This window comes from Dermacentor albipictus, chromosome 1, assembly GCF_038994185.2.
Source record: "Dermacentor albipictus isolate Rhodes 1998 colony chromosome 1, USDA_Dalb.pri_finalv2, whole genome shotgun sequence".
Lineage (NCBI taxonomy): Eukaryota > Metazoa > Arthropoda > Arachnida > Ixodida > Ixodidae > Dermacentor > Dermacentor albipictus.
Genome location: NC_091821.1, coordinates 332,422,892 through 332,448,139, shown reverse-complemented (window position 1 = coordinate 332,448,139; position 25,248 = coordinate 332,422,892). Strand labels below are relative to the sequence as shown.

General features: G+C 43.5%; 2 protein-coding genes across 2 annotated transcripts in view; both read left to right on the top strand.

Annotated features, from left to right (window-relative positions):
- Positions 1–17,681, top strand: part of LOC135910008 (ATP-dependent RNA helicase DDX42-like) — a 33,442-nt gene extending 15,761 nt beyond the window's left edge. The window contains exons 11-19 of the mRNA XM_065441991.1: positions 823–870; positions 2,873–3,070; positions 4,035–4,115; positions 4,614–4,715; positions 7,340–7,441; positions 9,234–9,358; positions 13,215–13,331; positions 14,600–14,821; positions 17,001–17,681. Coding sequence (XP_065298063.1) covers positions 823–870; positions 2,873–3,070; positions 4,035–4,115; positions 4,614–4,715; positions 7,340–7,441; positions 9,234–9,358; positions 13,215–13,331; positions 14,600–14,821; positions 17,001–17,345 — 1,340 coding nt within the window. The 3' untranslated portion in view covers positions 17,346–17,681. The remainder of the gene's footprint in view (positions 1–822; positions 871–2,872; positions 3,071–4,034; positions 4,116–4,613; positions 4,716–7,339; positions 7,442–9,233; positions 9,359–13,214; positions 13,332–14,599; positions 14,822–17,000) is intronic.
- Positions 17,682–19,698: 2,017 nt separating this feature from the next.
- GatA (glutamyl-tRNA(Gln) amidotransferase subunit A, mitochondrial) lies at positions 19,699–23,159 on the top strand. The gene has a single exon (XM_065441990.1). It carries the CDS (start codon positions 19,754–19,756, stop codon positions 21,287–21,289), a length of 1,536 nt encoding a protein of 511 aa, XP_065298062.1. The 5' UTR covers positions 19,699–19,753; the 3' UTR covers positions 21,290–23,159.
- The last annotated feature ends 2,089 nt before the right edge of the window (positions 23,160–25,248 follow it).

Below are 25,248 nucleotides of genomic sequence, written 5' to 3'. Positions count from 1 at the left end.
GCAATGAAGAAAACTGAAAGATGTTATGACATGCTGTGCCAATGCTTGCATAGCTTTTCTACCTTAGTTTTCCTCTTCACTTGGCGGCACTAACGACAGTGTGCCGAATAGCTCTTTTGCTTCATGTGCTCAGTTTTCCCATGCATTTATTGGTGAAGGTCACACTCTCGACTTCAAGGACATGTTGAAGCAAGGAGCAGACAAATCGTTTGCTTCCTTATGCCTGCACTCTTCATGATAGTGTCATCCGACTGCAGGCAATGCTATCAGCCACAGTGGCAGAGTGGACACGAAAGCTTCTCAGGACACAAGTACCACCGAAGTAGTGATATCGTCAACACTACACAAAACCATACCTTTGGTTGCCAACTCTCAAATTCAACAAGCTGAATTTTGTATCGTGTGAATTGTTTCTTTTTTTTTTCTGATTGCTCTAATCGGAAAATTTCTCAGCCCCTTCCATGTAGGAAAAATCTGTCTGCAACTATACTCACTTGCATAAAAGGTCAAATTTCACTGTAACGAAGTAAAGTAAGTATTACCAACTTGGGTATGTTGAGGTGTAACTGTACTGGCAAATGAATCGGGATGTTTTTTGGCGATTTCTATACAAATTTTTTAATTTGGCCAGCCAATAATTCAATCGATTTCATCAGTTCTATCGGGGTCGAATTAGCAGAAGTTGACTGTACTCTAATGTTTCACTTGTGTGGAACCACATTGCAGTCATTGTTGTGGTTTGTCGATGTAATGACAGCAGTTATTGCTTACATTCTTTTCCTGACCATCTTGTGAGTTGTGCTATCTGTGAATTCCTTGCAGAGCCCCAAGTGCGTTCCATCTGTGACCATGTTCGTCCTGACAGGCAGAGTGAGTACCTTGCCATAGCAACACTAACACAAACCAACGGTGCATCTTACCACAATCTTCAAACATCGCCACGACAAAAAAAAAATATGCACAGCTCGCCACTGTCAAATTGCGCACATGCCAGCAATTTGAATCTGTGTCAGCCAGTTGGAGTACTTCACTGTCTGCATGGGAGGAACAAATCACGGCTAGTTTTCCCAGTTTTCATTTGCTTATCTTGCTTTAACTTTGCGGGGCGAAATACGCTGCTGCAGCTGTCTGAAGCTTGTATCTCTCCTCTTTACAATGATTACAAAAAGGTGGTGTTGCGTCTACGGAACGCCGTATGCTTAGCAGAAAGATGACACCTCCCGACACATTTCTACCCAAGCTTTGTGACAGCACACTATAAAAGTGTGATTTTCTCAATTGTAAATTGCTTTTCTTTCTAATAGTACCCCACATGATGAAGAAACAGCCAAAGATTCGAAACAACACAAATTTGAAATTTTGATCAGTTGAGCAGTGCGCTTACTGCATCGCTTCAGTCAACCAATCAAATTTTTAGTCTTCAGACCTGATGTAGTAGGTGGTAATCCTGGAGTAGTGGGCAGTAATTCTGGAGTGGAGGGCAGTAAACCTTAGCAGTGGGCAGCAAACCTTAGCGATGGGCAGCACTTCCACCCTGAGGAGAACCCTAGTATTCATTATGAGCTCCAACACGCGAGCCGTGCCCAGAGCACTCTCTCTGCTGGTGGCATTACCATGTACTGCTTTCAAGAAAAGTGGAGATGGTTCCACCATCTGAGCAATTCTCACACCCTATGCATTTTGTCGTTTGCTTTCTTCGTGGAGCATCTGGCCTGGCAAGAAGTGCAACGTCCTTAGCCTTTAGCGTAGTGTGATTTGCCATGATGCACTGCTGCCCTAGCTTCACAAGTATTCTCTCTCTCTCTCTCTCTCATCTTGCAATGGATCGACAGCAATATTTGAGAAAGATTATAGGCAACCATGGCAATAAACAGATGCCGCCAAATGTGCCTCTGGCAGTTTCTTATTGCTTCGTGAAGAAAGCAGAAAGCACAAGGGTATGCACATTGCTGCAATGGAGAGGGATACAATCAATCACTTAGTCAAAACTTTTTTTCCAATGACAGTTGGGAGTTCCTCAGGGAAGAAGCAGTAATAAACTGCTTAAAAGTGCCTTAAGGCCCATGTACATGCGCAGCCACTGGTAGCGAGAACACGAGAGCATGTGGCAACACACCACGGAGCACCACCACTGGCACCTTGTGAAGTCTTGGCAAATGACTCCCCATGCTTTTTGCCAATCGCTTTGATTGCATCTGCAGTGCTAGATTTCATGAGGCCCAGGTGCTGTGGCACTCTGCAGAGCAATTCCATGGGCTCTATGTTCCCGCTAGCAGTGGCCGCGCCTGTGCACGCAAACGGTTTCATAGTCCAGATTTCCAAAAACTAAAAGATTTGCAACAGTGGAATTGTTGGTCATGGTGCTCTTCTCAGTTTCTCTTATTAGTACATACTAAATTTGTGTCGAGTGTCAAGAGATGTGTGCAGCCTATGTAGGCCTTTAGCGTGGCACGTTTGAAGTTTTGTACTAATTCCTTATCACATTTTTGATGCAGTTAGAAACCAATAAAACGGTGCATATTTCATTTTTGTAGCTTTAAAGAATATTGAGTGTGGTCTGTGCCTCACAAACTGGTAGTAATTGGGACCTGGAGAATGTAATTCTCACCATGCAATAGTGCAGCAGTGCCCCAAACTTACATTGCTGCACTCCATCAGTCCCAGGAGTGCTATACAATATCATCTTTGCACGTTGAGCAGCCTATATTTAGGTCCTACGCTTGAGCATTGAGACATACTCACATGGCAGATAGCTGTCTTTGTAAGGGAAGAGCCTGATGTTTGTAGTGCACTTGGCATTTCTTTTACCTATCTCTTTGTGTGTGTCAGTGAATTACAGAGTGTAAGATGACCTTCTTGTTTGTTCTTGTAGCTCTCATGTTCAGTGCTACATTCAAGCGTAAGGTGGAGCGGCTTGCACGTGATGTGCTTACAGACCCAATCAAAGTGGTTCAGGGTGATGTGGGAGAAGCTAATGAAGATGTGACCCAAATTGTGCTTGTGATGCCCAGCAACCCACCAACGTCCAAATGGAACTGGCTCACCACACACTTGGTGGAATTCACCTCAGGTGGGGACAAACCTTACCTCGCTCTTTATGAGCTTTCTGTAGTTTGTCTTGTTAACATAGCACTTTAAAAAAAGCTGGTAATGAGATAGGGAAGCAGAAGTTGCTTATAATGAGAAGGTTATTTTGCATAGTATGCAGAATCTCTTTTTTTAAAGAGCTGTATAGGTTTCCTCACAATGTATAGTGCTCACAATTCCTGATATAAAAAACGCCATTTGAGTCCTCAATCAAAACGCCCATGTTTTTATTGGGACGAAATGTAGTACTTTCTATAGAGCATGGTATTATAGCTTGATAGTACTACCGCATACACTGCTTCCCATTTCATGCATTTACTGTGAAATGTAAAAGTTTGCAGGTCAGTCTTGTTGGTAAGCAAGCTGCAAGCATTATTCCTACTCTTACCATCAAACTCTTAAATTATTTGTAAATATTTTTTTGTCTCTTGCTTTTGTGAGACCTTTCAAAGTACAATATTGGACAAGCTCAGAATCAAGTTTTTCTTGCAAAATCTCACATCAGTAACAGCCCATCTGCACATGGTGATGTCATCTTTTCTTAATCGTGATATGCATGTGCTTTCATTGGTGCTTTCCTTTGTACTGGTGCATTTTTGTATGTGTACAGTGTAAACAACTATGAAAGGGCTTGTATAATTTGTTCTTTAAGGTCGTTAATTGTCATTACCTTCCCTGTTAGTACCTTCCCTGTAGTACCAGGGAAGGTACTACAGTGTGCATTACTCAGTGCTACAGCTCTTTATACACTTGCTATGTATATACCAGCTAGAAAAGCAGAGTTTGAAATTATGTCTCTGTGTAACCATTGGTCGAATACTGATGAATTGTTCCCTCTGCTATTTAATTCCCCTTTACATGCATGCATGCAGTTGTGTAGTTGCTGTGAAGTAGGCTTTTCTTTCTTTCTTCATTTACTTCTCCTTTCCGTTTGGACCGTGGCACAGTTGGCAGTGTTCTCATCTTCGTGACCAAGAAGGCCAATGCAGAGGAGCTGGCAAACAATCTCAAAGCTCACGACCACAATGGTAAGTGCTGTTCATAACCGAGTCGTCAATTCTGTCGGACAGGTTGGAACCCACAATCGCTTTCTGCTTGAAAAGACAGATACAACCCAAGCACAAAAAGTCAGTGTGGATTTCTACTAGCTAAAACAAAACCAGGCATTGTTGAGGTTGGGTCATTTGAATTTGGGAAGGGTGCCTGATGTTAGCCTGTGAAAAAAATTGTTTGTAAAGTTTCGCTTAAAGTTATTCAAGCTGCTGTTTGTGCATGCATGTTTATGCGTGTAAAACAGTGCTGCCTATATTTGCTTTATATTTACACTTCACTGCTTAAGCAGGTAGCAAGACCAGCTAAACATTTTGCTGAGTTTAGTTAGTGTGTTGGCCTTTCACTTCCACTTTCTTCACAGTTCCTGGCACAGCAACACTATAACATTTCAACCTTGTGTGTCTGTGAGAATGTGAACAAGTTGCAGTCAACTGCTTCGAGAATACAAAAGCACTTTCTTTTCCATATTTCAGTGGGTCTTCTACATGGAGACATGGAACAAAATGACAGAACCAAGGTGATTGCTTCTTTCAAGAAAAAGGAGTTTCCTATTCTTGTGGCTACAGATGTTGCTGGTGAGTCGTAACATTCTACTGAAATATGTTCTTATAGCTGTTGTTCTAATTAAGATGTTAAAAACAATTTTGGGGTGTACAGTTAATTTCCCAGAACATTCCTGCATTGAACTTAGAAAAATTGAGCAGAGGATTCTGGAATGCCTTGCCATACCAGCTCTGTCATTTCAATATGTACTAGAGAGGATCTTTGTGTTTAATTTCCAAATAAAGCACTTTGAGCTAGTGATAAAATATACATAAGCTGCCAGATGCTTAAGGAGCTCTAAAAGAACGGCATATTATACCTCCTAAAGTAGTTCAGCTTCTTAGCTGTAAATTTTATCATCTGCTATGAGATTGCTAGTTTAATATACTTTAACATTTAATTATCCTCTGGAATACTTTCGTTTTTGCAACCTTCAACGTACAGGTATGGCACATTAAGCTATCCTAAGACACATGTAATGAAACACTGTAATGGCACTTAATTAAAATATAATCTGCAGACATGTACTGTAGTCAGCATCATTCATACTGCTGGTAGATGAGAAATGTGATGTCTAGACTTTTGCTAATCATTGTCCCAGAATATTAAATATTTATCAGTTTTAATTCCTGCAAGCTGTACCGCCACAGAAACTTACGACATCCTTAATTAATGAACAAGTATAATAGCACATTTTCTCAAAGCCCTCAGTAGGGGCATATTTTGGAAGTAAGTTCCACTTGAATATAATAAATAAATAATTAAGTAAATAAATAAATAGAATGACGTGACATTCAACATAGCCTATTTTTTCCAGTTACACATATGAAGTTCCACTTTTCAACATAGCTTCTACCATATCTTTTTTAGCATATCCTATAAGAGCTATGAGTGCTTCGAGCCCCCAAATTGTAGATCAGTCCCACCCATGATGAAAGAAATGTTAACACGAAACCTTGGACCTCAACTTTATTTAAAGGACATTAAAGGCATTAAGTTAGCGTGGGCTGTTAAAATACCATTCCGGAAACTTTTCAGCACTTGTTTTGTGCCAAGAAAAGACTTATTTAAAAAGAGAATTGCATCTAAAGGGTCTGCATAACTTTCTTTTTTTTTTTTAGTCTGGATATTTTCAGGATACCTTTAGTGCATTTCAAATCGACCACGCTCAAGAGGAAAGTGGTGATGTTGCATACGCCATAACTGTCCTTTACTGCCATCGACATTGGCATAGCCGAGGGGGGAGTCGATCCCCCCCCACTTCCCACTCTTGGTAGAAGCGAACCAAAAAATTGTCAAGCAAATATTTGGACAGCACTGGGAGGGAAAAGCAAGAAAAATCAGTTAAGATAAAGGTTAATGAAACAGATAAAGTTCTGTGGGAAAATGGGGATGCAAACGAAATCAGCACTGGAAACATACATAATTCTAGGGGAAGCTCTTTGTTGTTTGAAGCCAGGACGGAAGTATTGCAGACTAAGACGTACTGAGTCAAGTACCAAGTGATAGACACATTAGGCAGTGTGAGTGAAGAGGAGGAGGAAACAGATCAACACCTGATACCTTTCTGTAAAGGGCTTTGTCCTACATTTGAAAGCAATGGAGCCGATTTTTTTTAGGGCATTAGTGCTTAGAGAAAATGGAGGCAAAATAGGCTTTAAGCAGGTAGAAATAATCAAACGAAAGCTATCAAATTGGTGTCTAACATCAAGGCAAAAGGGAAATTTCACCCTCCACTAAATACAAATTATGTTACCAGTCATGGCTAGGTGGCTTGTGCTGCTTATAGTGTCAGCCTTACCCATCTATGCAGCCTTGAAGTCAACGCAGAAACATAAATATAGGAATGTTAGCGGCCGCCACGCTGTTCAACAACCCTGTGAATGTTGAAGAATGTGGCAGTGACTTAAAAGAATTTTAAGAAGGAGAATGGGGTGATAGATACGAGGGGAGGGGGGTGTCGCACGCATAAAAGGCGACAAGGACGAAGTTGGCAGATAATTATGGACATAGGGAGAGCACCTCGTCACTGCCCGATCGCTCAACAATAGACAGCCTTGGCCAGTTGCCTAGCTGAGACTCACCTACCCCGTCATACACGTGCTGCTTGCTACGGAGAGCTCACCCTAACTTAGAACTGAGGTTAAACAGCACAAAAAAGACAAGGACACAAGGAAACAAATACCACAGACAAGCACTGACTGCCAACTGGAAGTTTACTTGAAATTTACCGGACATTTATACCTTCTTCAGCATAGGCATGCACACACCAGTCGCAAAAACATCTGCAAATCAGCAACATTATAATCTTTCATCCAAAAATGTTATTTCTTTTCCCGACAAGGCAAGAGAGGGAGTGCTTACACATTTATCTCCTTCCTTTCTAATGTGATAAGCCTCTACTATTTCCCTTTCTTTCTTACCTTTTCCTTTCCCTATGAACTTTGTCTTTTCAAATGGGGGGTGCAGTGACACTTGTTACAGTGTCCAACTGAATGACTCCCATAGACATTCTTTAGTCATTTAGCTGGACACTGTAACAGCCTGATGACTGTTGGCCACCATGGTAGCTTCTCTCCTATAGGCATGGCAAACTAGTGCTAAAGTTTATTGGAAATGCATTTCTTCAAGCTGTTATTTTCTCCTACTCGTGCAGCACGTGGTCTGGACATCCCCCATGTGAAGACTGTGGTGAACTATGACATCGCTCGTGACATCGACACCCACACGCACAGAGTTGGCAGGACTGGCCGTGCAGGTAACAAAGAACTTTTTTCCTCACAGCTTTGCAAGCTTTCTGTTGTTTCTGTGCTGCATTTTGCCCATAATTTTCTTATGCATTTGTTTATTGTACTAAGCATCAGTTGCAACTAAAGTGAGTTTAGAGAACTCTTAGGAAAAGTTCTTATACCTCATAGTGTGTTTAGATATAAGATTATTAATATTTGCTTATATAATTTTAGTTGCTTGTTCGTACGTGAGTAGACAGCCTTAGTGCAATAGCATTATAAGCAGACCACATGCACTTTGTAAGTATCTGTCTGACGAAAAATACGGGCCAGTCTCAAATGCAGTGCAGTCTAACACAGCTTCTCAAAATGCTAGCTGTCACAAGGGAAAAAGTGCGAGAAACTGGTATGACGCACTCGCCAGACGTTTCAGAGAGTGACTTTGGCATGAAAGAAGCACATGTGCAATCGTGGTCTAATGGTTCGAGCATTGGACTGCTTTGTTGGAAGACAAGTTCAATCTCGCCATTGGTCAACCATTTCCATATAGCATTATACACGGACATGACCCAGTTATGTAACAGAAAACTCAAGGTGTGTTGAGCACATGCAGGCCCCTCACAGTGTGCATGAAATCGCAAGTTTGTAAGAGATACAAGGTATAGAAACATCACTGATTAATTTGAGTGTGCAAGAGTTGCTCGTGTTGCACACATGTGTGCCTGTTGAGTCATTACAACCATCACATTTCGATTATCCTATCACATACTTAGAGAGTTAGTCGAGCTATATTCTGGTCCAAGTTTTTTTTTACAGCAAAGCTGTTTATGGCAAGGGTTCCGTGCATTTTTCGTCTCTGTCAACAAATCTGCGAAAGCAAAAACTATCATCATCAGCAGTGTCTCGTGCCACTGCTCACGTGTGCGTTGTCTTCTTCTCCCACAGCTGGCTCCGTTGCCACTTATCATGCTAGCATTCTCTCACTGCCTCTCCCTCTGCAAAGGTCCTGACAGCAATGGCCTACTTCCAGTCATTGTGGGGATTTCGGTCTCAAATTCTTTGCCTCAGTATATCGCTCATACCTTCGTTGTCGTCTTCCACAGCTGACTCGGATCCCGCTCGTCATACTGGTGTTGCCATACTGCCCCTCCCTCTACGAAGGCGCTGATGGCACTGGGCCACTGCCAGTCAGTGCAGTGATTTCGGTCTCCAATGTCAAATTCAGTGCCTCAATATATCGCGAAATGAAAAAAACAAATGTAGGTATGTAACAAATGTACTATTATAACACGAATGAATGCGGATGTATAAAAATTAATGTGTGTGCGTACCTTTCACCAAGACGACCACTGATCAAGACAATAAATGTGTTTGTACCTTTGTTCAATATTCTGTGTCGCCTCTTTGTTGTGTTCTACACAGCTTCACTGGTCATCCACCTTCACAGAGTGGTCTGGTTAAAAAACTTTTTCTTAACTTTTTCCCCCTTTTTCTCTTTTTTTTCATCAGTTCCTGGAGTTGTTTCATGCAGAGTTGCTTTTTGAAGTTTTGTGATAAATTATATTTTGAGCAGTGTGCTAAATACGGTTCCGAGATCATGAGCATAGATCAGAAGTGCACTTCATGTTGTGTCATTGTTTTCTGCGTGCATTTCAATTAGTGAGTTAATTTTTAATGTCTTGCTAATGGGTGTTCTGTTTAGCCTTGTGCTTCAGCATGTTTAAGTTTAGAAGAGCTTGTCACTACCAGAGCTATAGCTAAGCCGAAACTCCTGTCTAGATTTGCTGAGCACTGCTCATTGCATTGTCTTCTCTTTTCTAGGTGAAAAAGGGGTGGCATACACGCTGATCATGGACAAGGAGAAAGAGTTTGCTGGCCACCTCGTGCGTAACTTGGAAGGGGCCAGCCAGCATGTACCTCAGCAGCTGATGGACCTTGCCATGCAGGTGAGAACAGACGACAGTGACAGCTTTTCACTCTTAGTAGTTGGCTGTATTTGCCTGGCAAACAGGCCCTCATTGTGTCTGCTGAAAACAAGCACCAAGAAAATTTGTACTGAGCATGTGAAAGCCAGAGGAAATACATGCAGTTTTCGTAAAAACCCGCATATTATATGGACTTGCATATAACACTAACGTTTTCATGACGATGAAGAACCAGACCGTGGCATGATGTTGAGTCACAAAATTAACTCTTTACTGAGCGAATGTGGGCCTACAAAAACAAGTTGCACTTAACAGAATGGTAGTGACGAACACGTGTGCCAATGATCGAAATCTGATCTGCAGGTCAAGCATGTTGGCTATTTATGCATGATGTGTCAAAAATTTCAGCATAATCGCTGGAGCTTGCATGCCTTCCAGAATGTACAACAATGTTCGCATCATGCATGCAGTCTGATTACACAAGGTCCGGCAATGGCTTAGACAACGGATAGAATTGGCAACAGCAGTCGAGAATGTTCTGGCACATGCACGTCTTGCGCTGAGCGATAACTAATTAACATTTGTTAACCAGCAAAATACAGTCACCGGAAAAAGATAAGCAGGTATGCATATCAATACGAAGCAAGATTTGTAGATAGTGAAAAGCCCAAGAATGTTGCACCGGCATATGATACGAGTGAGACAAGCTCAGCAAAAACATTTATTTACATTGGACTTAGTGCTTGAGTAAGCATTGTCCTCAGTTGCACTGTCTTTAGACAGTTCTTTATCCAAGAGCCCTTCCCAGAGATAATCGTCTTCTGTACCATCTAGTGCAATCGAAATGCTGCACTTCTTAAAAGTGCAACACGCAAGCTCCTCTGGGATACTTGCCTATACAGCCACAATCCACTTGCACAGTGTGGTTGGCGATGCCTGCTTCAACCGTTGAGGATAATGGTACTGTAGCCATGCAGCAATAACGAAACCATCACCCTGAGCCTAGTTCCTGGCTGACATTTTGGTTTGGATCCACAGATAGTACAAGGCAGAAACTTGGGACAATAATAATAGGAAAAAATCTTCATATTATATGTGGATTTTTACAGTAACGTCATCTAGCCAGTGGTTGCAATTTTGTAACATGTCTCAGAGCTCCTGAATTGGAACCAGGACTCTTAAGTGAGAGAAAGCCAAAGGGGGGTGTCATGTGTTGTTATCCAACAAGAATTTGTCAGCATATTAATTTAATTATGGGATGTTAAGTGCCAAAATGACGATCTGATTACGAGGTACACCATAGTGAGGGACTGCTGATTAATTTTGATCACCCGGGGCTCTTTAACGTGCACCTTAATCTAAGTACACGGGCAATTTTGCATTGTGCCCCCATCGAAACATGGCCGCCGTGGCCGGGATTTTATCCCGCGACCTCGTGTTTAGCAGTGCGAAACCATAGCCACTAAGTAACCCCCGACGGGTTGTCAGCGTATTACTATCTCTTTTATAAAACAACACCCTGCAGTCTTCAATGCTATTCTGCCCTTGCTTGAGTACAGCAGTCCATTTTTGTACTGTGCTGTAGAAAAGGACATCCAGCTGCCAGAAACTTCCTGTGCACTTCCTTTTGGGCAATTTTTATGCAGCAGCTTTTGAAGGGTGTCTCACCCACAAAAGTAAGTTTGATGTCACAGTGGGGGTAGGTTGGCGTGCGTCTCGATTTCTGGCGCACGTCTCAGCTCTGGCTGCGCATGGCTGTAGAAGCGGCCAGAGGGCCCTGCTTCAGAGGTATTCTGCTGTGTGTGCAAATAGCGGTTGTGCCGAGACGACGTGACACAATCAATTTAAGCTGTCTTACCGTGCGTTTGGTATTGGAGGTTGCGTAACATCGAGTTTCGTTAGCTCGTTTGAGGGGGAGGCAGACAAATCATTCGTTCCCCGCGGGGGCGGAGTGGACGCGAATGCATGGCTGGATTCGCTTAATTTGTACCGCTAAGAAGATATCGTCGATGTAGTGGCATGAAACCATATCATTCATTGCTGGCTCCAAAATTTATCAAGATGAATTGCTTTCTCACTGAATTTAGCTTTTTGTGATTGCCCGATAATTCGGAAAATTTTGCAGCCCTTTCCTGTATAAGGAAAATCGATTGGCAACTGCACTTATTTGCATAAAATGTCAACTTTCAATAGAACGAAATTTCGATATAGTGAAGCAAATTGCCGATTTCACTGACTTCACTATAGCGAGGTTTAACTGTATTTCAGCTGCAGTTAACACCTTCCGGGTCAAGAATTTTATAACCACACGTGCTTTCAAGCTGTCCATAATGGTTTGATTGCTTGTATTAGCGCTAGTAAGATCTTGATGAGGGCTAGTTGATTCATATTTAAAGCTGAGGTTGAACAGTGTGAATGAAACAGGGACACAAGGAAACAAATGTGGTATTTACTTGCATAATGATAGCACTTTTTCGTCAAAAAAATTGACAGAAATTCAAGGGTGCGATCATTACGTGGATTAAATTTTCCATGAAAAGAAAAAAAAATTTTTCATCCCCCATTTGCTGCGGGATGACAACAGGTCAGCAAACAGCTGGCTACCACTGTAACAGTGCGGGACACCAAAACAAAAATGGCAGCTGGCGGAGCAAGCCAAACGCGCCAAATGCGATTTTTTTCTTTTCGCGAGTACATTGTGCACATTGAAACAGTTTCTTCCATGAATATTATTATTCATGGAAGAAACTGTTGTAATATAACAATATTATTCATGAATGAATAATATTGTTAATATTGGCAAGTCTGTGGCAGTAACGTAGCCATGTCCACTTTTAGGGGACAGAAACAGAGATGGGCACGCTTAGCTGCCAGTGACATAGAAACAAATGGCGGGCATGCTGCGAAAACTGCGGCATTTGTCTTCACTACTATCCTAATACAGTATGTTTCCGCTAAGGGTGGGCGAATATCTTAGCTGTGTTACAAGCGTTGGCGGATAAATAGGGTACACTTCTAATGTAGCAGTGTAAACGTGTCTACTATTGTTGCCGCTCGCAATTTGTTGCGTGCCCACGAGTACAGACGAGAGGAACCGAAAGGCACCTTTTTCTGTTGTTGTTGTTGTTGTTGACCACAACCATTATAAAGCCTACAAATATTAAAGGCTAGGCAAGTTTGATTGTAGCTTCTTTTTTCTTTTCATGGAAGTGTGGGAAGTGATGAAAGGAATGAAATAGGGCATCTGCTTAAGAATATGTTTCGTGCGTGCAGACTGCTTGGTATGTCTTGAAGAGTCGTTCGCATAGCATTTGACAGATAGCAAGCGCTATCATAATTAGCTAGACTTGGCAGACGACATATCACTGCGGCAAGTTTGGGGTGCGATCATTATGCGGCAAAGAAAAAAAATCAAATTTTGACGACAAAATTCAGGGGTGCGACCATTATGCGAGTGCGATCATTATACAAGTAAATATGGTACCACAGACAAGCGCAGTATTAGCACCTACCAGAGGCTGGCACAATCATCCTGCGCACCACCAGTCCATTAAATATTGTGGAGTGATCTTTGAAGGGTGCCTCACAAGTAAATCAAGGTTAGGCCAAGATCTTCAGTACAGCCCTCATATATTCAAATTAAAACAGTACTCAGGGTTTGTTTCCTTTTACTTCCGGACACCATCTTTTTCATTCATTTGTTTACAGTTCACACCTTGTCAAATTTACGAACAAGCAGAAAACCTGTCGTTACGTCGTGAAGTACTTTTAATGTTTGCATTAGGCTGTGAAGTACGAGTAGGAGTTACTCCTGCGCCATGACCATTATATGTACAAAGCAATAATTTCTGGATTGGAATATTTTTCATTTTTACAGAGCCAGTGGTTCAAGAAATCGCGCTTCAAACAAGGCAGTGGCAAGAAACTCAACGTGGGAGGCCATGGACTTGGTTTCAGAACAAGGGAGCGGCCAGGCCTTGGCTGCGCCAACAGTGTGAGTGTATTTGCTTCTCAGACAGAAGGCACCATGCCTCTGTTATGTGTGAAAATAAAGATCAAAGTGTGGCAATTTATTCCATGCTCATCTGAAAAAGCATTGTGGCATGCCTGCACATCGCATTGGCCATTGTCTAACAGTGACCAAAATGTTGGATGCCAAAGACATCCTGCCTCAAATTTACAGACGTGATACGCATAAACTGTCTGTGTTGAAAAGTGCTGCCATGATCAAAGTTGCTGCTATGCAATTCTTATGCATGCCTTCACTTTTATTAATAAAGAGAGGTGGTTAATGACACAGTGTTCTTAACTCTGTCCATTTCATGTGGCTGCCAAGCTTAATGACTAACTCCACACCAAAATGTGTGGAGTTTTAACACTGTTTCTTTTTTCCCACCTGTGGCTGTTAATCTCCTAAAATTGAATGTGGTTGAAATGGCAAATTCATAAAGCAATTTGCAAGCATCCTGCAGTGAAGTTGCTCAGTGATAAGAACTTGACCGACACTATGACCTGCTTCTTAAACTACTCTGAAATTGCTTGTCTTCTAGACATCACTCAAAGGTAGCAAACTGCAAGTCTTTACTTGGGTGAGCACACATTAGTTGTCTCTGCACTACCAGGATTCCCAGCATGTCACAAGACAGACTACCAGCAACCAGCAGTAGTCACACGTGACCTGTGCAGTATAGACTGCTGTGTACAGTGAAACCTCGCTAAACCGTAGTTGGCCGGAGCTCAGGAAAAGTATGTACTAAACGGTATTACTGCTTAACAGAAATAGCACAATATCGCCCACTTACCTGTCTAAAACGGAACTTGGAGAGAGTGCGATGAAAGGGCAAAAACATGCAGGATTGATTCACTTCATGCAACAAAAGTCTTATTTTTGTTTGATGCTACGGTGGCCTTGCAGCGACAACAACGGCCTCAATCTTACTGAAGCTGCGAGCCAGCCTTTCAGCTAGTCCTCTCTTCTCGGCAAACACTTGCATGGCAGATTCTTCATTGGCATTGTATATTCTTTGTGCAAGGGTGCGGTAGCGCTGCAGAAGTCGTAGGGTGCCTTTTTCATAGGGCACAATGCTTCCTGCAAGATGTCCCGAACGCTAATAACAACATTTTTTGCTGGGAGATTCCTAATTTGCTCGGGAATCAATTAATCATGGAATAGTACGCAGAAATATAATTTTGTTTGCTAACCTCTCCATGTAAAACTGTACATTTTTTTAGACATTTTCTGTTCCCTGCCTATCTGAACAGAGTGGTGGACTCCAGAGGCAGGCTCCTGCAGCTGGACCTATGTCTGGGTTGGGCAGCTATACTGCAAGTGTGCTCTCAGGACCGAGGTTTGTGGCTGCTTCAGGAAACAAGACTTCCTCTGACATTGGTGCCAGCAGTAACGTGACCTCATCCACCTCCATGCCTCGCCACGGGGCCGGTCCTCAGACAGACAGGCTGTCCTCCATGCGGGCAGCTTTTCAGGTAAGCACCTTTTCTTTCTCCTAAATTTTTGCACAACGACTAACTTTGCTTTTACTACAGGTCAATAAAATAGATTGGATCACATGTGGCAGGCATTTCGAAATCATGAATGGGAATTTACCACTGTCATTAAAAACAAAGGTGTACAGTCATTGCATTCACCGGTACAGTAAAACTTCATTAATCTGGGAAATTTGGTAATTCAGACTTGTTGCCTGGTCCCAGCAGGCCATATGCATTATTTCATGCAATCAAACTCTTGTTAATTCAGATGTATTTGGCCGTGCATCACTTAATTTGGACAACCCTCAAAGTTCGGCAAGCAGCTCAAATGTGCGACGCAATACACCAATAATGGTGCTAGCGAACAACCAAAACAAAGCGATGGAGTCTACATTGCCATAGTGATAAGCTAAAATCGTATGTGAATGACAGCAATGCTGGAAAGCTTTCTTTCTCTTTGTGTCTTTGAAGCCTTTGTTGTTGCGTTTAATGTTGGCCGTGAGCCCTGTAACTGCTTATTCGCCATCTATGATCACGTGAGTAGCCACCACAGTTTCACTCGCAGCGGTTGTGCCAAGCAGTAGTTTCGTTTTGACTCGGTACATGCGTGGGCCCCATTGCCTTTAGAACTGTGTAGTCTCCATTCATGATTGTGTTCATAGTGAACGTGGTTTTGTCCACATTTGCTGCAGCAAACGGTAGTTTCGTTTTGACTCTATGCAAAATTGCCCACTATGAAGAGCACCATCTACATCTTGATGTACAGACGATCTTTTGGCAACCAGCTCACTGGCAAAGAAATAATTGCAATGTCTGCACAGTTGTGAAAAGCCTGTCTCATGTGAAGTCATGCGCCGCAGCCTCGCTGCAAAGGAAGCCGCAAGGCCTTTGCCACTGCCAGTGCTAATCAGTCATGAGATGACGAGAATTGCAGCTTCCGCACTGCTTTTGTGCAAAATAGAAACAGGATTTGCTGATTCATTCAGTAAATAAAAGTGTGTTGACGTAATCGTTTGTTTATTGTTTTCATCATACCCGCAATAATTCGACATTCGCTTAATTCTGAAATCTTTTTTTTTTTTTGGTCTCATGAAATCCGAATTAACAAGGCTTGTATTGTGCTAACATATGGAACAGAAACTTGGAGGTTAACAATGAAGCTTGAGAACAAGTTAAGGACGGCACAAAGAGCGATGGAACAAATAATGTTAAGCATAATGTGAAGGGACAGGAAGAGAGCGATGTGGGTCAGTGAGCAAACAGGTGTAGTCTATTTTTTACATGACGTTAAGAAGGAAGAATGGAGCTGGGCAGGCTGTCTAATGTGTAGGGCAGATAACTGGTGGACCATTAATGTTACAGATTAGGTGTCAAGGGAAGGGAAGCACTGTCAAGAACAGCAGAAAATTAGGTGGGGTGATGAAATTTAAAAGGGGGTAGCATGATAAAGCGTGCAGTGGTGGTGGGAGAATGGGGTGCAGTTGAGCTTGTGGCTCCTCCAAGCCAAGTCAAGCCAAGCCAAGCCATGGCTGCGGATGGCTGTCAGCACTGCATCTAGGAATCCCCAAATGACTTTCTTCATTGTCTTGTTGCAGACATCTCATTTATTAAATAGGATGAATTATTTAGTACATTTTGCAGCAATATTCTCAAGGCAGTCAAGCCAGCTGAACCGTGTGTGAGGAATGCATGTCTAACCAATTCTTACTGACATACTTTACTGCAGTGTTCTTTTGGCTTTTAAACCAAACAATCCAAGACATTCTGGTACTATACAGAATGTAATGCATCCAGTTGTGGCTGCAGGTATTGCATTTCAGTAAATACAAGATTAATATTGGAACTGCAATACATCTTTGGATTGCATTAATTATGGAGCAACGTTTATGTCAGTTGTAATAAACTTTCTAGCTGTGTGCAAAATTTGTGTTGCTCTAGCTACAGTGGTTACTGCATGGGCCTTGCATTTCTCGTTTAAATGTATATGCAAGATTCCTAATGAAGCAAAGCGTATTTAACTAACATTTTGTTGTTTCAGATAGTTTACCATACCAGCATTTGCCTTTTTGTTCATTTTTGTTGTAAAATTCAGAAATGTCACGGTTTCCTACATGCAGCTATGTGTTGATTTGCAACACATTGCATGCAGTGACCTTCTGTACATTGTATTTTACAGGCTCAGTACAAGTCTCAGTTCACAGCAGCTACAGACACTTCGTGGAAGCTCGGACTGCCACGTTCACCACCCCGTCGACCACCTTCGCCACCACGCCACACACCGTTCACTCCTCCTGTTCCATTTGCCGTACCTTCACCAGTGCATTTCACGTCACCAGCCTCCAAGACCGAGGCACATCGAGATTCACAAGGGAATGACTCGAGCACTCGTCCTCATTCTCAGGACAGTTTGAGCCAGCCTAGATCTTTTGGCACTGACTCTGTGCAGCAACAAGGACAGCAGCCGAGTGGCACATCTAAAGAGGAAAGGCGGAAGAACAGGAAGTCACGCTGGGATTGTTAGGTCGACACCTTTCTTTCTTTTTTTTTTTTTTTTTCAGTGGTGTGATATACTTCAAAGACCATTTTAAATAGCTTACCATACATATTCCTTCATATACTGTGCATGCATGCTTGATACGGAAAGCCAGAAAAGGGGAAGACGAGAACTGCACCGCCATTATGGCTTCGCTCATCTGTGTGGCAGAGCTTGTCATGTCACATTGCTAACGTCATATGATATTTAGCGACACGGTATGTTTCATGAACTTCACATTGCCTTCTTTTTTTGTTTGTAGATTTACTCATTGTGCATTCACCAGTTGTTGCTATACCCCAAAAATAAACATTTAAAATATCATGCAGTTTGCAATCTGACTTCATAGTAACTACATTGCTGCACGATCATTGCAGCAAAACTGTTTGCAGTCTGGTCCTGTCAGTATCTACTTTCAATAAAGTTTTCCAACTTCCAATGAACTTCTAAAGCATAAGCCACTGGCAATCTGCCGGCCACAATGACCAACGCCAAAGTTGGAGTGACCGGCGATTTGCCAGCCACTCAATGCATGACTGGCTTCTGGCTATATTTAATAGGTGGCACCACATTGCAGGTTGTTTTTTAGTTGTTTTGGGTTTCTTACACTAGATGGACATATTTGTCTACACTTTCAGCAGGAGTTTGTAAAACAATGGAAAACTTCCTGCTCACCAGACTCTGCACTGTTGTAGCCGTTGCAAGTGGAGTATGAGGCTAAAAAAAAAAAAAGCGTACAGGCTTCCGAGCGGGCTCATTTTTTTTTCAGCACGTACCACCGAGAACTGTTAAGCAGCACCATTCCACACAGTGCTTGAGTTTTGAGGGCCAAGTTCGAAAGTCCAAGAGGAGTTCAGAGTGCAAAAATGCAAAATAACACTCTGTGTTCCTGCACCTTTGAAACTTTTCTGTTCTAGCCTTCTAGTTTTGTTTTGTTTTATGCATCTGATGTGGAAGGCTTTTGTGAACAAAATAAATCGGATAATTTGTATATACGATGTCTGTAGCAGATCTTAAGAGTAATTTTCCTACAACAAGGAACACGCTCAACAAAGCAAGAAAATGTGCCATGGAACACTAGGTGTGGTGGAGCGCTGAACGGGCAGAAGTGAAGGGGATAACAGCGCATGCCCCTACACATTCAGGTTCAAGGTGCTGGTACAAAGTATATTGAATGAAGGTGGCTCAGCTGTTTAATTTCATGTGGTCACCCCCTTTAAGCTGATGTTAAAACTCGGTTGCATTTTATGACCTCAATTTAACAAACTTGCACTTGCAGCCAAAAGCTTTCAAATGCATCAAATTGAGGTTGCGATTTCCTTATTGTTTTGCGTTTTTAAATGCCGTAGTAATAACACCAGGTCAGACAGAGTGTTTCTTGAATGCAGAAACGCACTGTTTGCTGGCACATAAACATTATGTACCAACATGACGCATTCCCATGGAAGCTATGGACCCCTGAACTAAGGGCGCCTACCGCACAAGCAGAAAGACACCTGCTTGTCCCTTTTTTTTTAAATGTTTCTCCTCCTTCTCCTATTGTAGCTGTGAAAGGCAGCAGGATAGGGAGACGGGTAAAAGAAATAATTTTCAATGTATATGGTCAAAAAGCTGTTTCATCAGTGATGGTATTATCTGTGTAATAACTAATGCAATCTGCCTAATAACTGTGGTGGGTGGATAAGTAGTGCAACTGGTCGCGCTGCAATAACGTGTCAGCCTGAGCTTTGAGCGGCCACTTTCACAAGATTTCATGTGACTCATGTTATCTCTGAAAGTGATTGCTCAAAAACATCATCCCTGCTGACATTCCCTCAAGTACATCCATAAAATTTTACGATGCGCATGTGAGTCTCCTTTTAATCAGATGAGCAGGTTTCAGGCGAAATGACCTGTAGTCCAAATCATAGCCGCGATATTGTAACAAGTCCTTCCATTCGATTCTATGCCACTCTTACTAGCTGCAGTCCACGGGTGGCTGATCCCATAGGTAACACGGACAGAGTGTCGATCTGACCGGCTATCACCACTGAAAGCGCGAAAACGTATGGCACCTTAAAAGGCATCGATGCGGTGGCATCGCAACGTCATTATGGCCATGGCTATCAGCATGCCTGAAAATTGTTCCCATCGGTGGTTTCTATATTGTGATGAAGGTTTTACAGTGATACGCTTATTTAGGCACGTTATTGTCACAAACTTGCGCCACAGATTTACCCTTCGTGCCACTCGAAAAACAATTGCGGTTTCGCTTTCAGTTCCATTTTTGTTCAGCCCTCTAGTGGCGTTTGTTGCTTGAAAGGAAATAGGTGGCGCGAGCGCTGCATTCAACATCCGTTGCTGCACATGGCAGGATACAGCAAAGCGCACTTTCGCTCGTTGGTTGTGCGTTAATAATGCTTTCCCTAACCATTAGAGAGCTTGCTGCGCATTTTAGAAGCAAAAAATATTCACCGTTGGAAGTATGTTCGGCTTGTCTAAAAGATATCAAAGCAAACAGCTATCTGAACGCCTTTGTAACGGTGTTATCTGAGAGTGCCCAAGAGCAAGCAAAGGAGAGCCACGAACGGTTGGCCGAGAATGCACCGTTAGGACCCTTGGATGGCGTTCCAATTGCTGTGAAAGACAACTTCTGCATATCTGGTGTAAGGACAACATGTGGATCGAGAATGCTCGCCAATTTTCACCCACCTTACACTGCGACTGTCGTCGAGCGTCTCCGAAAACAAGGCGCGGTCATCCTTGGCAAGACGAACATGGACGAGTTTGGAATGGGCTCCGGTGCCACTGATTCCACTTTTGGACCGACCAGGAATCCGTGGAAGTATCTGGGTAAGAACGCGTTGGATGAGTGGTATATTGCTGGGGGCAGTTCGGGCGGCAGTGCCGTCTCTGTGGCGGCAGGTTGTGCTTTTGCTGCTTTGGGCTCTGACACTGGTGGTTCCACGCGCAACCCAGCGTCACGGTGCGGCGTTATCGGACTGAAACCCACGTATGGAGCACTTTCTCGGCATGGACTCGTCCCGCTAACAAACTCCATGGACGTCCCCGGCATATTAACGAAAACAGTCGACGACGCCGCCTTGTTGTTTAATGTTATGGCTGGCGTCGACGAAAACGACTCCACTTGTGTGCATCTTCCAGAGCACGCGCGGAATCTGGAGTTGGACGACGAGCCTTCTCTTTCCGGCGTCCGAGTTGGCGTTCCAAGGGAGTACCACTGTCCCGGCATGGCGCCCGAAGTAGTAGATACTTGGCGCTACGTGGCCGATAAATTGGATTCTCTAGGCGCCGTTGTATCCTCGGTGTCTTTGCCGCACTCTCAGTATTCAACAGAGTGTTATTCGGTGCTCAACTGTTGCGAGGTGGCATCGAACTTCGCTCGGTACGACGGTCTCGAGTACGGGCACCGCGCTGACATCGACTCTTCAACGGAAGCCCTGTACGCATCCTCGAGACACGAAGGATTTAACGAAGTCGTTCGAGGCCGAATACTGGCTGGAAACTTTTTCCTGCTGCGCAGAAACTACGACAAGTACTTTATGAAAGCTCTGCAAGTGCGTCGCTTGATATGCGATGACTTCAAGAGGGTGTTCGAATCAGGTGTTCAACTAATTTTAACGCCAGTAACTCTCACCGAAGCGCCTAAGTATTCAAGCTGGGCACTTAAGGACAACAGGGAGAGAGTTTCTGTTGAAGACTTTTGCACACAACCAGTCAACATGGCTGGGCTTCCTGCAGTCAGCCTGCCCTGTCGCCTCTCACATAATGGTCTCCCGCTGAGCCTGCAGCTCATTGCTCCCAGGTTTGCAGAACGGGACCTGCTGTCTGCTGCTAAGAGACTGGAGCTAGAGCTTCAGTTTCCCCGGCTCGACTTGCACCTCCACGGATGCAGCCAGAGTAGGAATGCTGCATCTGGATCAGTTTTATAATTCAGTTCCTCTCCTATGTAATTATGTTCAATGAATCTTAGAAAAAAGATTCCATTAGCAATCACAGGCCCACCAATGAAGTTCCAATCACCAATTCTAGCTTGCTATTCTCTCCTGTATCATACATCTTTTAATGTTGTATGGTGTACAATAGCCGTTTGCAAATTGAATGTAGGGGGATGTTTCCTCATTTTGGCAACTTGTGGAGCTTTAAGAAAGGATTCAAGCACACTCCAGTTACTGTGGAAAATATGCATGTGGATTGGTTCACACTTGTGGGTTGTGTCAAGATTACTGAATTAGAAAAAAGCTGACATTTAGGCGCATCTTCATGATAGGTTGTATGGTTGCTATTAACTCTTAAGGCAACACAGCTTTTGATGTCAAATGCATATGAGCAGCACAGCACCATTATACATACAACTTAGCACCAATGTTATCACATGCACTGTGATTTGACAGCATCATATTTGTGTACATGGATTCCTGTAGGACAGGTTGCATTCTGGTTACATGTCATAACTGCTTTTGAAAATTGGCCACTTTCACCTCTGCATACAGTTTCCTTTTAATAGATTCTTGAACTACGCAGGTTCTATCCATGATAGACGGGCTATGCAGTGTGACAAACGTAGCACGGCAGTGTGTTTCCAAGAGACTGTTGCCCTGGTCTAATGGTCTGGCATAACAGAATCAAGTCTTCACAGTTTAGCTCCATGACCTAAAATGCAAAATATTGTAGCTTTTTTGTTCGCTGCAGTACATGTGTTCTTCTAGTACTTGTACATTAACCCATTGGCTTCCAAAGCTGCCGAATTGCCGGGCATAATGAGAATTGCGGCCATACTGCCAAAGCCGGAAATTTGCTGAGTGGGTGGCATTGTTGGCTTAAGGAGCCATTCATAGATAGGGGGACGGGGCAGCTAAGCTGGACTAATTTAGAATTGTCATCGATAAATGCAACTTTTGTCTTCACTTCAAGGAGGTTAGATTTTTAAATTATTTTTAGTTTATATTTGTGAAAGGTTTGTGCGTGTGCAGCACGTGTTCCGTCACATTTATGACCCAAAGCAGTGCAGTGGGCATATTTTCCACATCCTATTCCACTGGATCCATCATGGCAGTGCAAAAAGAAGGTTAAAAGAAAGGTACAAGTGAGAGTGTCAAAAGTGCAGTGCTGCTCCTCACGTGCCCAAGTGTTCAAAGCTTTTCCACTCACAAATTAATCTGCAAATGGCAGTTAGGTTTGGGAACTGAAAACTGCTGCATTATATTGTAAACAAAACATTTATTTGCATTTTTGCAGCGTTAATTAGTTTACTGTATTACATAACGAGCATGACAACGGAAATTCACCTGGTGTCACGCTCGTTAAGGAAAGCAGAAACCTATAAGCGTCAGCCCCTCTTTGCGCCCTTGAAGCTATCCTTTTCTTACAGTGCATGCATGCATGCGCACCCGACAGAAAGAGATTGTGTGTGTGTGTGTGTGTGTGTGTGTTAGAAAATAAGCGTCCTGTTAACATGCTGCCAGGAGGCAGGCGTCACGGGCAACGGGTTTTAGCAACCGAGACACTCTCTCCCTCTGCCTCTTGTAGCTTACCTAAGAGGTCCCATACTGGAACGGTGAGATGTTGGGGCCCGCCTCTTTTTTTGCGGCGTTTCACCTTCCACAAATAGATTATTAGTTATGGTGAGTGACAAAACACACACTCTGAAGAGGCATTTGTGTGTGTGACCGCGGCTATCTGTCTGGGAACGGTCTTCCACGAAAGGGAAGGTGCACTGTATTTCGTTTGAAATTTCAGCTGTTTCAGCTTTATTAATGCAATAGCGTTAAAGGGCAACTCCGGCGTTTTTTACCTATATTAGGATATTGTCATTTTCAAATGACATTGACAGTCCTGGCTCTGGTAGGGTGGTTCAATTTTCTAAGAAATTCATCCATAATTTTAAATAACCAATAAATGAGATATCAAAACCGTGACGGGTAGCTACTTCGTGTGAAGTCACAATGACTTGATGATGTCAGAATGACTTGATGACACACTACTATGATGTAAACGTGCAGAATGTGTGGTAATCACTCAGTACACATGGTGCTGATGCCAAAGAAGCGAAGCTCATGTCTCTTGACAACACAGGGAGCTTTTATAGATCTTCCAAACTAGTCAGCAGTGATTTCAGCGACAGTGGCAGTGTAGTCTCCGACCACAAACAAAGCAGGTTGGTCAGTAGAAAGTCGTAAGTCGAGAACCAAGTAATCTTTAAAATTCAATCTCAGGAAAGCTAAATGACTTGCACCCATATTCTCTGGCACAGTTAATCAGAGTGAAAAAGAGAACGTGTATTCAATATTTTATTGCGATAGCATTTATGTGGACACTCCAGGTGCATTCTGCCGTCGGCGTCGCCGTGATGTTCCGAATGAGTGGAAGCGTGTGAGGGTGAGCCAACGAACGAGGTTCAGTCTCGCGTGCGTGAGCGAGGAACACGGCCTGGATGCGTGCCCTCTCTTGTCGCGCGCGAGGCAAGGGGGTCAGGCGAGGGAGGAGGGGCGTTCTCCGGCGGCTGCTAGGGTGCCTCGGTGTCCTCCTCGCCCGCCGCTCCGTACAGAGCGGAGACAACCGCGGCGTGTACTACGGCGTTTGCCACGCGAATCGCGGGCGCCGCAGGCACGCGTTGTCGGCGCTCGTGTGTCTTGAAAGCTATCGATGACGTGGCCAAAGTGCGCGTAGCGCCGGTAGCTTCGTACGCGCTGTGTTTTCGACGTTTCGTTCGCTTTGAAGCGAGAGATGCATGAAGGTCAATTCGCTTGCTGCTGCCGCGATTCCTCACTCCAGAATTTTGACAGCGAGTTTCGGCGCTCATCGAGCGAGATATGTTTATCTATGCGCGCGTGACACCGTGCTGGTCACTTTAGTTTAAAGCACGTTGACGGGCTAGTTGGTTTGAATACATGGTAGAATGTGTAAGCGCGATTGAACAAGGACGCAGAAGCAGACACACAAAGACAGCGCTCTCTCCGTGTGTCTGTTTCTACGTGCTCGTCGGGTCACGCTTACATATTCTACCATTGTTAATTTGGTACGCGAATGTTTACAAGTTTATAAAGCCGATAAAACTACTATCCGTACTTCGTACAGCTATCTACTAATTTGCTATTGCAATTGGTTGTTCGCCTTTCGGGCGGAACTGCGATTTTAAAAAAAAAAATTAAAATCAGTGGACATCGAAAAGACGCCTGAGCGGCCCCTTAGGGCCCCGTGTCGCAGCAAATCTGGCGTCGGCAGTGGTGACGTTGTCCGTATGCGAGAAACCTCCCCGAATCACGCATCCCGATCCACTCAGGCCCTCCGCGTGATGTATAGGCGTTGCCAACTAATTTAATTTGTCAAAGTAAGGTGCGTCAGAAAATTCGTAAAGTACGACTTACACACCACCTCCAGACATGATAGCGTCGGACTGTAATTTTAATATACGAGAAAACATAATTATATTGTGCAGGAATTCAAACACAACCCCCTTTTAGAGCTGCTGTTTGAGGTCTTTTAAGAGCAGCGCGCGCTTTTCCATTTTGTTTTTACATCCGAGAAGAAAGCGCGCGCTTTCAGACGTTTCTCCCGCGCCATTTTCGATGCAATGAATGAATACGCGCCGTAGTGTGCGGTTTATATGGTGGCGGTAGCTTTCGTCGTGAGCGCGTCGTTAAGAACAGCGCGCTTCCTTGGCACTGTTAGTACTCTTCGTCATGGGTTGCTGTGCCTGGGGTTGCTGTAATCGCGTCAATGAAGGAAAAATGCTTTTTACGCTGCCGTCCGGCAAGCATGACGTGGAGTGAAGAAAGATACGGATGCACCGGATCGGTCGCGCAAACTTCGACAGGCCACCATCCGCGCGCCTTTGTGAGGTAAGTAGGTTTCTAAATAACGCAGTGCATTCGAGGTATTCATTCCCAAG